The following is a 15,484-nucleotide window of genomic DNA, read 5'->3' as shown; positions in this document are numbered from 1 at the left end:
ATTATTATCTCACCCTCATGTCCTTTCAAACCTGTATGCTGTTATTTTTTCCTGAGGAACATAAAAGGAGACTTTTTGAAGAATCTTTACACGGCTCTTTTCCATACAATTTTGTTCTTAATGACCACATCTGTCTAGCTGGGAAAACAAAAGTGTCATATACTTAGTCCAAATTTCATTTGCTATATTCCAGATCTTATGAAAGACAAATAATAGCTGTGTTTGAAAAACAGTCCGCTTTTCATAAAGCTATAGAGTTCAGAAGACTTGGAATATATATTTTTTAATTTTCAGTTTATTGGCATGATTGTTTTTACATACAGTTAGGGCTACACAATTAACTGAAATAAAATAGACATTACAAAATGACCTTGTGCTATTCTTAAACCGCAAAGGGCTGCCATTTAATGAAATAAAGTAGTTTGTTCGCTTCAAAGTTTATGCACGCTGCACTCTCCTGTCTTTATTGTGATAGTGCATTATTACAGTGTTTTCAGAGTGGTTGTGTGCTCCACAATTTTGATGGATGAATTTGAAAGGCACACACCTGTCTAAATAAGGTCCCACAGTTAACAGTGCATGTCAGAGCACAAACCAAGCCATGAAGTCCAAGAAATTGTCTGTAGACCTCCGAGACAGGATTGTATTGAGGCACAGATCAGGGGAAGGGTGCAGAAAAATATCTGCAGCATTGAAGGTCCCAATGAGCACAGTGGCCCAATGAGCACAGTGGCCTCCATCATCCTTAAATGGAAGAAGTTTGGATCCACCAGGACTCTTCCTAGAGCTGGCCACCCGGCCAAACTGAGCGATCGGGGGAGAAGGGCCTTAGTCAGGGAGGTGACCAAGAACCCGAGCTCCAGCATTTCTCTCTGGAGAAAGGAGAACCTTCCAGAAGAACAACCATCTCTGCAGCACTCCATCAATTAAGCCTGTATGGTAGAGTGGCCAGATGGAAGCCACTCCTCAGTAAAAGGCACATGAAAGCCTGACTGGATTTTGCCAAAAGGCACCTGAAGGACTCTCAGACAATGAGAAAGTTCTCTGGTCTGATAAAACAAAGATTGAACTCTTTTGCCTGAATGGCAAGCGTCTTGTCTGGAGGAAACCAGGCACCGCTCATCACCTTGCCAATACCATTGCTGCAGGAACTGGGAGACTAGTCAGGATCGAGGGAAAGATGAATGCAGCAATGTACAGAGACATCCTTGATGAAAACCTGCTCCAGAGCGCTCTGGGGCGAAGGTTCAACTTCCAATAGGACAATGACCCTAAGCACACAGCCAAGATAACAAAGGAGTGGCTACGGGACAACTCTGTGAATGTCCTTGAGTGGTCCAGCCAGAGCCCAGAATTGAACCCGATTGAACATCTCTGGAGCGATCTGAAAATTGCTGTGCACCGACGCTCCCCATCCAACCTGATGGAGCTTGAGAGGTCCTGCAAAGAAAAATGAAGCTTGTAGCATCATATGCAAAAACTTGAGACTGTAATTGGTGCCAAAGGTGCTTCAACAAAGTATTGAGCAAAGGCTGTGAATACTTATGTACATGTGATTTATAAGTTTTTTTATTTTTAATAAATTTGCAAAGATTTCAAACAGACTTCTTTCATGTTGTCATTACGTGGTATTGTTTGTAGAATTTTGGGGTAAATCAGGAATTTAATACATTTTTGGAATAAGGCTGTAACATAACAAAATGTGGAAAAAGTGAAGCGCTGTGAATACTTTCCGGATGCTCTGTATATATCGGTGTACTCCTTAGTCTTCTGTTTCATGTGGATGTACATGTTGAAGTGAACAGACTTATTGTGAATTTTCAATGTATTCTTGATTTCCGCTTATGCCTGTGTATGTATGTTCTTTTCTTTTCCTATAGGACATCCAGGAATGGGAGACCAAAGACCCCCAAGAGCTTGTTGGTGAGTATCAAATTAAACAATAATTTCACCATCTTCAGCAGAAAATCTTTTGAAAAATTCTTTGATTTTGAAGCAGTCTTGGGTGTTGGTGTGTATTTGCGCCCCAGCCAAGAGGGTGCGTGTGCGTTGTGTGCGTCTGTGTGTGTTAACCCTAACCAGGAAGTGAGTGAGCCAGCATCAGTAATTTCTCTAATAAACTTTTATATAACGTTGCTGATTTCCTCTCTCGCTGTCATTATTGATTATATTGGTAATTTGCAGATTATTTTGATGCATTCGAATATTTGTTTTTAAAGGCTAAAAATGTATTACAAAAAAATAGTTTTAAGGGGCCTGGGTAGCTCAGGCTCAGATGCTGACTACCACACCTGGAGTTGCAAGGTCGAATCCAGGTGATGATGTGTGACTCCATTCAGGCTTCCTTGGCAACCAATTGGCCCGGTTGCTAGGGTGGGAAGAGTCATGTTGGGTTAACCTCTTCATGGTCGCTATAATGTGGTTCTCGCTCTCGGTGAGGTGCGTGGTGAGTTGTGCGTGAATAGTGTGAAGCCTCCACACGCGATATGTCTCCGTGGTAACGCGTTCAACAAGCCACTTGATACGATGCGTGGATTGATGGTCTTAGACATGGAGGCAACTGAGATGGAGGGTGTGTTCAGGAAACCACTCTAATAATGGAAAAACAATGTAAACAATCATTATTTTCCCATTTCCGTTTAGTGGTGCTAGGAAACCACAGAAATTACACACTTCAGATTTATATCTGTTTTCTATTGTTTCTTTAGCCTGAATAGTGTTCACAGTAAAGCATACATGCACAACCACAAATTCCATTTCTTGGTAATTCACTCCAGAGATGTCTTCAAAAGACTGTTTGGGGAAGACTTCTAGTTTGGGGAAATAATAATGACAAAATGTTCCTGCAAATGCTTATGAAATAGTAGATCAGTGTCATTTTATGAATACAAAATAAAATATAGCTTGAGGTTAAAGTTGAATGCAGAATGTTTTTTCTGTGATTTGGAAAGTTCTGCTTTTTTTCACTTTTGGTATACATTTTTTATTTAGGCCTATTCAGTTTAATTTGGCAAGGCAAGCATCACTATTGCTATTGCTCATACTTTAGGTTAGGGATTTGAGCAAACCCTAATGGTAAGTATTAAACTTATCCTGGAATATGAATGGCACCTCAAATCATGTGACATTTTTTCAAAGTAGTGTGCTATTCATTTTCTAAGCAATCGGACTATATCAGACTAAAAAATTCCATAGACCTACCTACACTGAGTGGACTTGGAGTGGGCCAAGAAACCACCCAGAACACCCTAGTAATAGAAGAGAAATGTGCTCTAGAACAGCTTAGCAATGGCATAGCAACCAGCCACAACACCCACAACTATCAGCGTGACTTAAAATACTGATTTATTATAATGACTCCATTCATTGCAGTATATATCTGTTTTACAGGTTCCCATGTGTAATATAATATATACACAGGCCTTCCCATTAAATACTGCATTGTAAAATGTAACTTGGTATTTTTCTTCTTTACAGCACAGTTTTCCGAGAAGGTTCGGAACATGTCTCCTGATGAGATCAAAATTCCTCCCGAACCACCTGGGCGTTGTTCCAGTCATCTGCAGGTGAGGTGGCTGCTGTCTTTCATTTGAGAAGTTCTTGACCTTTTGCCATTGTGTCCATTGAGACAAATCTTGACACTTGTCAATTTGCTTGATTTCTGAAAGAAGCCGGTCTCAGCCAAAGGCGGCATGTCCATGGGCTACAGCCTGTCTGATAAACACACAAAGGGCAAGAGCGGGCTAAAATTGATTAAAATCTTATTGGCACTCTGTCATTTCCGGGAGTTACATTTTTGTGCAAAAAACTTTATCAGTCTGTTGCATTGAGCTCCAAAATAAGAACAAGTCATTGCATTTGACAATGTTTCGACATTCATTGCAATTAATCAAATCCAAGAGTTATTTGTTATTTTTTCTCTAACGTTTTTTTGTAGCTAGTAATAAGGATAATCTGGAGCTCAATTCTACCTTGTTTGCAGAGTTATGTCCATGAAGTAGTCTGAACTTATTCGTTTTTGACAAACAGAAATTCAGAAGTCTACACACATACAGCTAATTTATGTGATATAAAAAAAAATAAAAAAAAAAGTGGTGCGATGATTCCCACGAAACTTGTCAAGAAAATGTCCTAGGTGTTTTTATTTTATTCAAAAATACGAAAACAAACACCCCTGGAGTCACGAGTTTGAATCCAGGGTGTGGCTGAGTGAATCCAGCCAGGTCTCCTTAGCAACACAATTGGCCTAGTTGCTAGGGAGGGTAGAGTCACTTGGGGTAACCTCGTCGTGGTCAAGATCACGGCACTTGCAAGTTCCCGGACATTTCTGGGGGGTATGCCTAGCCCTCACCCTCTGATCCAACAGGTCCCAAACATACTCAATGGGATTGAGATCCGGGCTCTTCGCTGGCCATGGCAGTACTGTCTTGCAGGAAATCATGCACAGAACGAGCAGTATGGCTGGTGGCATTGTCATGCTGGAGGGTAATGTCAGGATGAGCCTGCAGGAAGGGTACCACATGAGGGAGAATGATATCTTCCCTGTAACACACAGCGTTGAGAGAGCCTGCAGTGACAACAAACTCAGTCCGATGATGCTGTGATACACCGCCCCAGACCATGACGAACCCTCCACCTCTAAATCGATCCCACACCAGAGTACAGGCCTCGGTGTAATGCTCATTCCTTCGATAAACTGGAGTCCAACCATCACCCCTGATGAGACAAAACCATGTCTCCTCATTGAAGAGCACTTTTTGCCAGTCCTGTCTGGTCCAGAGAAGGTGGGTTTGTGCCATAGGCAAAGTTGTTGCCGGTGATGTTTGGTAAGGAAATGCCTTACAACAGGCCTACAAGCCCTCAGTCCAGCATCTCTCAGCCTATTGCGGACAGCCTGAGCACTGATGGTGGGATTGTGCATTCCTGGTGTAACTAGGTTGATGTGAACATTAACTGAAGCTCCTGACTCGTATCTGCATGATTTTATGCACTGCACTGCTGCCACATGATTGGCTGATTAGATAATCGCATGGATGATTGTTGGTGCCAGACGGGCTGGTTTGAGCATTTTTGTAACTGCTGATCTCCTGGGATTTTCACAATCAACAGTCTTTAGAATTTACTCCTAATGGTTTGAAAAACAAAAAAACATCCAGTGAGCAGCAGTTCTGTGGATGGAAATGCCTTGTTGATGAGAGTGGACAACAGAGAATGGTCAGAATGGTTTGAACTGACAAAGTCTACAGTAACTCAGATAACCACTCTGTATAATTGTGGTCAGAAGAATAGCATCTCAGAGAGTAACATGCTTTGGAGTAAAACGACTCAGTTTTTTTTCTTCTAGTTTTGTTGTGCCCATTTTAGACTGGACTGAAGTTAACATCAACACTAAAATGAATGCAATTGTTCAGTGCTAAGGCAAGCCTCAGTACTGTATTAACCATACTATTGCTCATACTTTAATTTTGCTGGCTTGTTAAAATCGCAAACCTTAAGGAATGTTTCGGGTTCATTACAAGTTAAGAAAATCGGATCTAAGTGGGCGTGGTGTGCGTAAGGTAAGAGAGGGCATGGCTGATGATAGCCTATAGTGTCGTGATCCAGTCATGACAAAACTATTCTCAGCCTGCGCTCCAGCTGGATCAACTTTATTTTTTAAAATAATTTATATATTTTATATTCAAACTGAAAACATGATGTGATTAACACTGAAGTCATTCAAGTCTCCGTGTCTCAAGTCAAGTCCCGAGTCTTTAACTTCCAAGTCCGAGTCAAGTCTCAAGTATTTTATTTTTTGTCAAGTCACAAGTCATAAAAATAGCGACTCGAGTCGACTCGAGTCCAAGTCACAAAGTCACAAGTCTCCATGTCTGATAAATGTTCAAATATGGCTTAAAAGGATCGTGCACAAACTGGGGCTGAATATCAGCATCGATTGTGAGAAATAATTAACTTTTTCTGTTTTTAGGAAAAGATAATGAAACTTTATGAACGGAAGCAACATGAAGACTTCGATACGAACAAACATATTCAGAAGAAGAAAGAGTTCCGCAACCCAAGGTTTGAAGATAACAATCGTTTGACCCACCAGCAGGGATGTGCACAGACATGTTGGGGGGCAGGGGCACAAGTGGGGGAAAAAAGGGCACTTCTCATAATAATTTATTTAAAAAAAATTTAGTATTCACTAGGTTTATCACAAGAGCAGGCAGCAGCAAAGGAAATTATGCCACAATATGCACGTTTTCTATGCTACTAGTTTCAAGTATATATTTAGAATAAAATACTGTTAAAAATGATACAAAAATACAGCAACAGCTGATATTATTACAACAAAAGGTCTTTAACTTTGAAATAATATAGTTATTTTGTTTATCCTATTCACCTATTAATTAGGTACCGCCTAATTTGCATATCAATGTGGAGATTGCGATGACATTTTGTCTTTTGTTCATCACCACTCACCTCCACACAAGCCAAGAAAAACACAACTGGGATAGGAGATGGGAGGGGCTGCTGCCTGCCTGTCTGATGTGCAGAGAGGGAGGGCTCGACAAAGTCTCACCTCCCGCCCTGATATTTTGATTATTATTCAATAAATATATTTGTTTGACAGGGAAGCTGTGCTCTAATATAAATATATATATATTCATTCTTTCGTTTATTTAAAAAAAAAAAAAAAAAAAAGCACCCCTGAAAAAAGGGCACATTCTCTCGAGGAAGAAAAAGGGCAGGTGCTCAAGCCCCCTTTGATGTCTATGTGTGCACGTGCCTGCCCACCAGACAAAACACATCAAATTATCTTTGGAATTCTTATATTGGCTTGCAATCTAACCATGTGTGTTTGTTTACAGTATTTATGAGAAGCTAATCCAGTTCTGTGGCATTGACGAACTTGGAACCAACTATCCAAAAGTAAGTGTAATACTTTCCTGAAATTCCATGTTAACTTCAACTGCAGATTTGAAGTCAAACAAATTGAAGCTTAAAGATGGAGTGTGTATTTTTTGTACCATTTGCATCACCAAAACAGAATTGCAAAATAATTTGCTAACAGGTTTTTCCAAACACTTCCATCTGCCATTGGTCAAACAGAAAGCTAGCTTAACTCCAAACTCACACCATTTGTTGAGCCAATATTGCTATGAATACATTTTTTGATAGCGCCACAAAGTCCCAGTGTTTAAACTGTGACTTCATTTTTAATGGTCTTTGCAGATTAAGCTGGGATAGAAAAAAAATTACACACTTCTCATTTAACTGCTGATTTGTTAGATGATTTTGTAACCTTATGCATTTACTTCTCCACAGGACATGTTTGACCCCCATGGCTGGTCAGAGGATTCCTATTATGAGGCACTAGGTACTTCGGTTTTAAATCAAAATCAGAATTTGTTTTATTCACCATATATATGTATTAGGAATTCTTCTTGGTGTTTGGTAACAGCACGATACATTCAGCACACACATCTCAGACAACACGATTATATAATTTACAGATTTACAAATAAACAAATACAAATATTGCACCTAATATACAAATATCACACCCTTATACACCAGCAAAATGAAAGGCTCAGTTATAATTTTGAGGTAGAAATAGCAGCTGGATGCAATTCAGAGTGTGTTAAAGGTAGTGAAAATTAGGTTGACGTTTCTACTCGTAGGGCTATTATTAATCATTTGTGTACTGTCCACAGCCAAAGCTCAGAAAGTGGAAATAGACAAGCTGGAAAAAGCCAAAAAGGAGAGGACCAAGGTAAGAGCCCTGCAGCACTCCACTTTATACAAAATCAGAAGTAACTTGAAAATGTTGTAATGGGTGTTTGTATAAGCCACAACCTCATGGATATTTACTGTGTATGTTTCTTTACTGCTGGTTAATGAGTCTTATGCAGCTTCACCAAAAAATAGGTGCATGGATGGAACAAATTTGGGGCTAACTACCCACCCCCTCAAAGGCTGTATAGAACATAAATATGTTATTAGAAGAGGGGATTTGACTAACCCTGTAGCAAGGCACTTTAAGGAATTTAACCACCCTATGTCTTCCCTTTTGTTTCTGGGCATTTACTGTCCATTGTTTCTGGGTATTGAACAGATACAACCTTCTGTAAAAGGTGGTAACATGGACCATATTAGTTAGAAAAGTGAGGCATTGTGGATTTGTTTTAAGCGTTTATCTCCTCTAGGAATGAATGAAGAGTTGGTAGTGAAAATGTTTACGATTTAATTTTTTTTTTCTTTTGCATTGGATTTTTATATGTATTAGCTTTTAACAGTATTTAAAAGTCTTGTACATAATTGTTCTCTGTGAATTGCTATTTATGATGAGTAATCAAGTGTGGTTTTACTATTGACTTTTTTCCTAATTAATTGTCTAATTGGTCCAGTTGAGATTGGTGTGATCTGATATGTTGTGATGGTGACTGATGATAAATCTTGTTCACTTCATTGGCTGGATCTTACCCTTGTTTGCATTCAAATACATGCTCTGTATAAGTTTTCTTTTAATCTTGGTAATCCTGATGAAGGCATGTTTTCCAAAACGTGTTGGTTTTATTTAAAAAGTTTTCTCGCTTCAACATGAGTTTCTGTATTTATCCTCTTCATATGTTTGTTTTACTCCTCTGTCTTTAGATTGAGTTTGTGACATGCACCAAAAAGGGCACCACTACTAATGCGGCGGCCATGGCCACAAATACAACAACTGCCTCATCTACAGGTACAATTGGCTCCAGACATAACTTTACTAATGTTTGCTTTATATTGTGCAATTAATCTCTAATTATATTACTCCATATTTATAAATGACTACAACAGTCAGTAAAATCCTTAACTCTTAGTGTCACTTCAAAATAAGATGATGTGGCGGAGTAAGCAAGAGACAGACACAGTGGGTGTGACATCAAGCCTTGGAGAGGCATTTATTGGAAATAATAATACACACAAAATGTCCAAAAATGGAGCAAATAGTGTCCAGGGGGAAATTGTGTCCAAAACAAAAGGGGTTCTGGCATCCTCTCAGTGAAGGTCGGGGATGTGTCCATTGAGTGGCCCAGGCATGAGTGGTGTCCGAGGTGGGTGGTTGGGAGAGCAGCAGCATCACTGGCGGCCTGTCTTCCCATGGACGCGGCAGGTGAGAGAGGAAAGCAGCCTGGCCTCTAGACCGTAGCGCATGCTGTCCTCACTGGCGAGACATCTAACTTGCACCTGGGTTCCAAGAAGCCGGTCCGACAACCCATCTATCTCGGCCGAACCCTACCCATTCTGATCCTGCCCATGCCAGTGTGATCATACCTGGAGAATGGAAGCCGAGAAGGGGTGCGCACAGTGTTTTTATGGCAGCGTTGTTGAGGCGCCATCCAATTTGAGAAGGACCTGGCTGCAGCCTGCAGAATAAGGTGGGGCTACGTATGGGGCAGAGCTACACGTGTCACCCCGCATTTGAGACATAAGTCTCATTGGCTCGTTCAGCTTACATAGACATACATGATTGGAGGTATGGTTGTCGTTGCTGGTGTGTTATAATTTTTTGAGAGATATCGAATGGTTGAAACTATATATAATTCATAATTTTATTATAGTGCTTGTATGTGATATTCAATCCTAAATTCCATGGATTTATCCTACGTTAAAAGTGAGAAACAATTCGGGATTTAAAAAGGCTGAAACTGATTTGAAAATTGACAACTGAAAATCATGTATATGCATTTTTTGTGTTTGGTGCTCATGCACAGGTATGTCAGTACAGTATGAACAGTTCCCTTCAGTACACTTGACATTGCATCACTAAGCTGACGCATATGGGGGAGTGTCCTTCTATACGACCTAGTTGAAACCTCTATACAATAATGTCAATTCTAATATTGGCTATGGTGTTTGACCCCCGCCCTTTAAGTCATGAAGCTGCACCGCTTCGCAGGTAAATTGGCTGCTTTGGCAGAAGTTTTGTATCCTTATAAGCTATTTTGTGTGTGTGTGTATATTAACTAAAAGAGTGTTCACGTCTTTTTAAAGATGTTGTTCCGTAAGTGTTTTCTTATATAATTTACACATCCCGCCGTCAGATCAGCATGAGAGCTGCATTCACTGTTTGGGCCGCACCCACACAGAGACAGTTCTCATAGAGACGGACTCAATCGTCAAGCAACCAAGTCCCACAGATCTGCCCTGCTCTTCCCGGAAGGTCATAATGAGCTGATAAAATCCTGGCGCGCGCCCTGTTCGGCTCGCTCGCAGAGTGATTCTACTCTTCTCAATAAAGTGGACCACAGGGAATACAAAACTTATGCCCAACTACCTCCCCTGAAAGAGGCGGTAGCGGCAATTCTCTGCTCGATGATTTGCAGGGCTTGGAAACCACGTCTGGTTCATCTTTCTAAGCCATGTTGACGTCTGGCCAAACTGGTTCAGCACTCAATGTGATGACTGCTCCATATTTTCCAAACTAAGCTTCTCAAACAAATGAACGAGCAAGGCTATGATCCAGAGACGTTAAAAAAATTCTGCACCGCTTCGGAGCGACAACTCACTGCACAGGCCATTGGCAAGTCAATGAGCAAGCTGGCGTTTTTAGATTGTCACATCTTGCTGACCCTCAAGGAAATGTGTGATACAGGAAAAGTTGCTCTATTTCATGTTCCAGTGTCTCCAGCTGGCCTTTTCAGGGCTCTGTGGATAGATTTGCTGAGCGCTACGTCACAACTCAGCAACATTCATAGGCTATGAGACATTTTATGCCAGAATGGAGCAGTACTTAATCACAACCGGCTCGCTCCCACTCTGTCCTGGGTAAAAACCCCACACCAGCTGCCTTAGCACCAGCAAGTGTCCCTGCCGAGCCACGCAAGCCCTGGCCCAAACTAAGGCAGCCACCTCAGTGCAAGCCCCCGTGCAGATGGGAAAAACCCCTTTGCATAGCAAAACACTCCTGACCCACAATGCTGTTCCCTTCTTCCCCATTGCTGTTTGTCGGGGAAGGAATATTGTTGTTCAACATTCTGTGTCTCACATTAATCATATGCAATAAAGTTTGCATATTATGCACAACTGCTTCTCAATGGTGAGCGGTGCATTGTATCATGTATGAACATACACATGTTGCTAAAAGAGTACAGTGCACACACGAGACGCTCAGACTTTTTCAATAAGGGCTTTCCCACTTCAAAGCCCACACATTATGCACAACCGCTTTCCCCTGGTGCGCCACCTCCATTCTGTCATCAGCAAAGTCCGAGTGGAGATGAAAATGGTTCTGTTAATTTTGACAAAATGGCCCAATCAGTCCTGGTTTCTGGAGATGGTAGAAATGCTGGACAGGCCTCCATAGAATTACAGCTGAAAAAAGATATCTCTTTCTCAAACACAAGGCATGGTTTGGCATCCCCTTGCATAGAATTCATGTGTGGCCTTTTAACGGAGCACAGCAGATGAGCCAGAATTGACTTTTTGTTTCACACGGTAAAGACCCAGTGAACTGCCCCATACTTGAAATTCATGCATTTCTTAAGAGCAATCGGATGTAGGGCTCACTCCATCTATGCTCCAAGTTAATGTAGTTATTGTAACTGTGTATCACGCACCTGAAACCGGCACCTCTATAAGAAAACATGATTTAATCCTAATTCCTTGGCAGCGGGGCTGCTAAATCCCACTCACCGGCTACAGCCCCGGCGTCGGGCCTATTTTTGTCCTAAAAGTACTCGCTTGGCCTCCCTTTGTGCCTCTGGACTATTGAATTGTGTGTGCTTTCTCTTAAGACAGCATCACTGCTGGCTTTGGCCTCAGCAATACGGGTTGGTGACTTGCAAGCACAAGTTGTTGACAATTCATGTCTGGAGTTTGGTACGGGTCTTTCAAAACCACTGTCAAACCCAGAAAAGGCTCTGTCCCTAAGGTTATAACCACACCCTTCAGAGCGCAGGTGGTTCACCATCAAGATTTTCCCCCTTCATTTAATTCAGATTAGGATCAGTCCTTGCATTTGTTATGCCCTTTTGCGAGTACTACACACATATGTTGTGGCATACTCATGTAGGTCGTCATCCCGAGGGTCTGCTGCATCATGTTTCCTCTCTGGAATTTTATGTTGTGAATTGCGGCGTGATGGGACACTGTTCCCCTTATGTGTCATATTAGTGACACATTAGTGACTCAATGTCAAGTGTACTGAGTCATAAGGGAACGTCTCTGTTACGTATGTAACCTCGGTTCCCTGAGATGAGGGGAACAAGACATTCCGTAAGCTGGCCGCACCACAAGACTCGAGTTCTTTGAGCTGCGAGCGACGCACTCTTTGGCCCTTTAGCCTGAGGAATGGTGTTTGTGCGCCCGCTTTTATAGCGGACATCTTCGAGCTTAAGGGCAGTGCTCAAACACCATAGCAAATATTAGAATTGCCATTATTGTAGAGAGGTTTCAGCTAGGTCGTGCAGACTTGGTGACAATATCTCGTTCCCCTCGTTACGTACTTAAGCCAGACATTATAGCCTGTATGCCTCATGCAGTATTCCTTATTTTCTGCCGTAACTTACTAATTATTGACTGGTGTTGGTTTCTGTGTGCATGTCGATTGCAAAACGACAAAATAATGGAGTGCACATTTTTGGAGTGAGGACGAGAGATTAATATGAATCAATATAGAATATGAAAAGCACTGCAACTATCAAGAATGGTATAACAATTTTCATCATTTCATCAGCCTCTTGTTTGCTATTGTTGATGGCATGCATTAAAATAACAAAATTCCTAAAATGCAGAGTAATTGGTAGATTGAGCAGATATAGAAGACATGCATAAAACAAACTAGGTCAATGAAAGAATCTATTATTAATCATGCAAAATAATCACTCATGATGATTAGCTGTTTTGGCAAAACCGGGGAGACTAAAAGTGCGTGCATGCTCTCATTTTTTTCAAGAATTTCCCGTTGCATACAAGCACATGCCTTGTGAACGAATGATTGCACTAACGAACAAACAGACAGCATGGGTTTTTGTAGTCTGTTCCCCAATATTAGGATATTTGAAAATCTGTTAATATAGCATCTTCTTTAGAACTATTTTGTGAGAATTGGAGTGTAATTTACAATAGATGACACTGTTGGTTTTCATAACACGTATGTTGGGTTATAAATTAAAATGTTTTACAACAACATTGATACACTTTTTTTCATTTTCACTCTATGGTGATATAAAAAAGGAACATATTTGATAATTTGTCATAATTAATTTCTCTAACCATGCATAATAAAAAAATAATTTGTTAAATTGCTCAACTTTTTGATTTACAGTTTTGAATGACCGCAGACACATCAACACATTTTGTTCATCAGTCCTACTATATTTGTTTGAAATGACACGTGAGGTAAAACACAGTCACTTATGAGTGATAGCATTAAATCAAAATTATCTTTCCTAATTATTTCTACACTGATTAAGACCGCATTACAGTTGAATCTTCGCCATAGTAGGATTAGTAATTTTGCTCTCCACTTTCAGCACGATTGAAACAACAACAGGCTGCTCAGTCTGACTCCTACTACATCAATTTGCAATGAACCGTGAGGTACAACACAATTTCATATTACTTACAAGCCACAGCACTATAATAAAAAATAAAACTATTTACTCTCATTGACCGAGCCAATGAGAGTAAGTTATGGGTGGGGTGACACGTGTAGCCATGCACGATTGTGTTCCCCTGCCCCGTTCTGCAAGCTGCAGCCAGGGATACTTGTCCAATTCAGGTGAGCCTCATCAAACGCTACCCCAATATGGCTTATTACTTATGCGCCTCATCTCTTCTCCTGCCATTCTCCCGTCATGAGCCTTGCTGAAAGATGGCCCTAAGAGGCAGGGCGACAATGATGAGAGGGAGGGGTGGGTCATTCCGACACAATTTGTAAGACATTTTATGATCATGATATTGTTTAATAATTCTATATTGTATGATCCAGCAGTAACCTCTACACTAGACATTTCTTGGTTAGTACTACTGCTATCTAGAGATTGACCAATTATGTTGATCCAATAATCTGTGTGTAGAACCAGTTTTTAATTGCTTAATGTTGTTTTACAATTGTTACTAAATTATTAAATAATCATTAGACTACCAGAATAAAAACTAGTGCTGTTCATTTAACACGTTATTTGTATGGGTGGACCAGTGCAATTAATTCTGGTTAAAAAAATTACGTACAAAAAATAAAAATTTTTACACTTAATCATACCCCTGGAGCATAGTAAGGTATATGCCAACCGTCAGAGCAATTCAAGCTTGAAGTACCACCTTTAGATTTACTGTTTATTGGTATGTCCATTAATAAAAAGGAAAAAAAAACAATAACCAATCGGCAGAAATATTGATAAAAAATTTAACTTTATTATTGGTCTGCATCTTCTGCTGACCAACAGTAACAGTTAGAGTTTGTTAAACGCGTATATTAAATCTCAGCAGATGCACAGAAGAGGAAGAGTAAGTGGGACTCCGCAGTACCGGTGACCCTGGCACAACCTGCCCTCCTCACCACCACTGCCACCCTCCCTGGAGTCGTCTCTGTGACCACAACCACTAGTGGCACCAAGACTACAGTCATCTCTGCTCTGGGACCCATTCTCAAAAAAGCCAAGCAATGACACGGCCATGCAAACTCTACAAATCCTGCTCCTTTTTTTTTTTTTATTTCAACAAGTTTTTTTAACTGACAACTATTTCTATATACCTGATATGACCGCTCAGAGACAGTCAAACACAAACTTTGACTATTTCGTTCAGCATTTGTCTGATATTTGTTGAAGCTTTCATTTCTTGTTTGAAATAACTTTGTCTTTGCCTAGACGTTTTCTACTGAATCCATTTATGTAAAAGTTATCAAACAGATTTGAGTCGAACATTATTTTTTTTTCCCTTTTAGTAACCATTCTGTGTTTAATAGATGTCTGATCAGTTATGCCTATCTATATTTTCCATTTTTATGTCGATGAAGATTTGGGAGAGGTCATTACACACAGATCACCAATTAATCATCTGTCACATGAGTATACAGTAGTATATTAATACAACAGTAACAGATCAGGGCTATTTGATTATGTATTTATGATTAGAAAAAGTAGCTCTTTCAATTCCATTCGTTCATTTTTTACAGTTTCTTTCCCCATTGCATCATTCTACATTTTTATTTCATTTTAGAAATGCAAATAGGTCTTTTTTTTTAAATACATGTACATATTAAAATAAGTCAATGCCTTCTCTATAGCACAGTACCATGAAAATAAAGGTTTTTTTATAATTGAAAATATCTTGTTGTTTTTTTTATTTTTTATTATTAATTACTGAACTTGCAGTGCTAAAAGGTGAAGTGTGTCATTTTTGTGCCACCAGCATCAACAAACACTGAACACTTCCCCTGTCTTCCTTTGGTTGGTAAAAAGAATTCCCGCCCCAATCTCACACCATTGTCTTGGCTAATGTTTCTTTGTTG

General features: G+C 40.2%; 1 protein-coding gene across 2 annotated transcripts in view; it reads left to right on the top strand.

Moving 5' to 3' along the window:
• LOC127621106 (SAP30-binding protein-like) overlaps positions 1-15,275 on the top strand; it is a 28,363-nt gene extending 13,088 nt beyond the window's left edge. Inside the window, exons 4-11 of one of the 2 annotated variants that reach the window (XM_052094563.1) lie at positions 1,881-1,923; positions 3,478-3,566; positions 5,969-6,060; positions 6,855-6,915; positions 7,312-7,363; positions 7,701-7,759; positions 8,641-8,725; positions 14,461-15,275. In XM_052094563.1, the coding sequence (XP_051950523.1) occupies positions 1,881-1,923; positions 3,478-3,566; positions 5,969-6,060; positions 6,855-6,915; positions 7,312-7,363; positions 7,701-7,759; positions 8,641-8,725; positions 14,461-14,639 (660 nt within the window). In that variant the 3' untranslated portion in view covers positions 14,640-15,275. Of the gene's footprint in view, positions 1-1,880; positions 1,924-3,477; positions 3,567-5,968; positions 6,061-6,854; positions 6,916-7,311; positions 7,364-7,700; positions 7,760-8,640; positions 8,726-14,457 lie in introns of both variants that reach the window. The other variant, XM_052094562.1, reaches the window with a different exon arrangement.
• Positions 15,276-15,484: the final 209 nt, after the last annotated feature.

Source organism: Xyrauchen texanus, chromosome 27, assembly GCF_025860055.1.
Source record: "Xyrauchen texanus isolate HMW12.3.18 chromosome 27, RBS_HiC_50CHRs, whole genome shotgun sequence".
Lineage (NCBI taxonomy): Eukaryota > Metazoa > Chordata > Actinopteri > Cypriniformes > Catostomidae > Xyrauchen > Xyrauchen texanus.
Note: the sequence above shows the minus strand (reverse complement) of the source record. Positions and strands in the feature narration are given on the sequence as shown.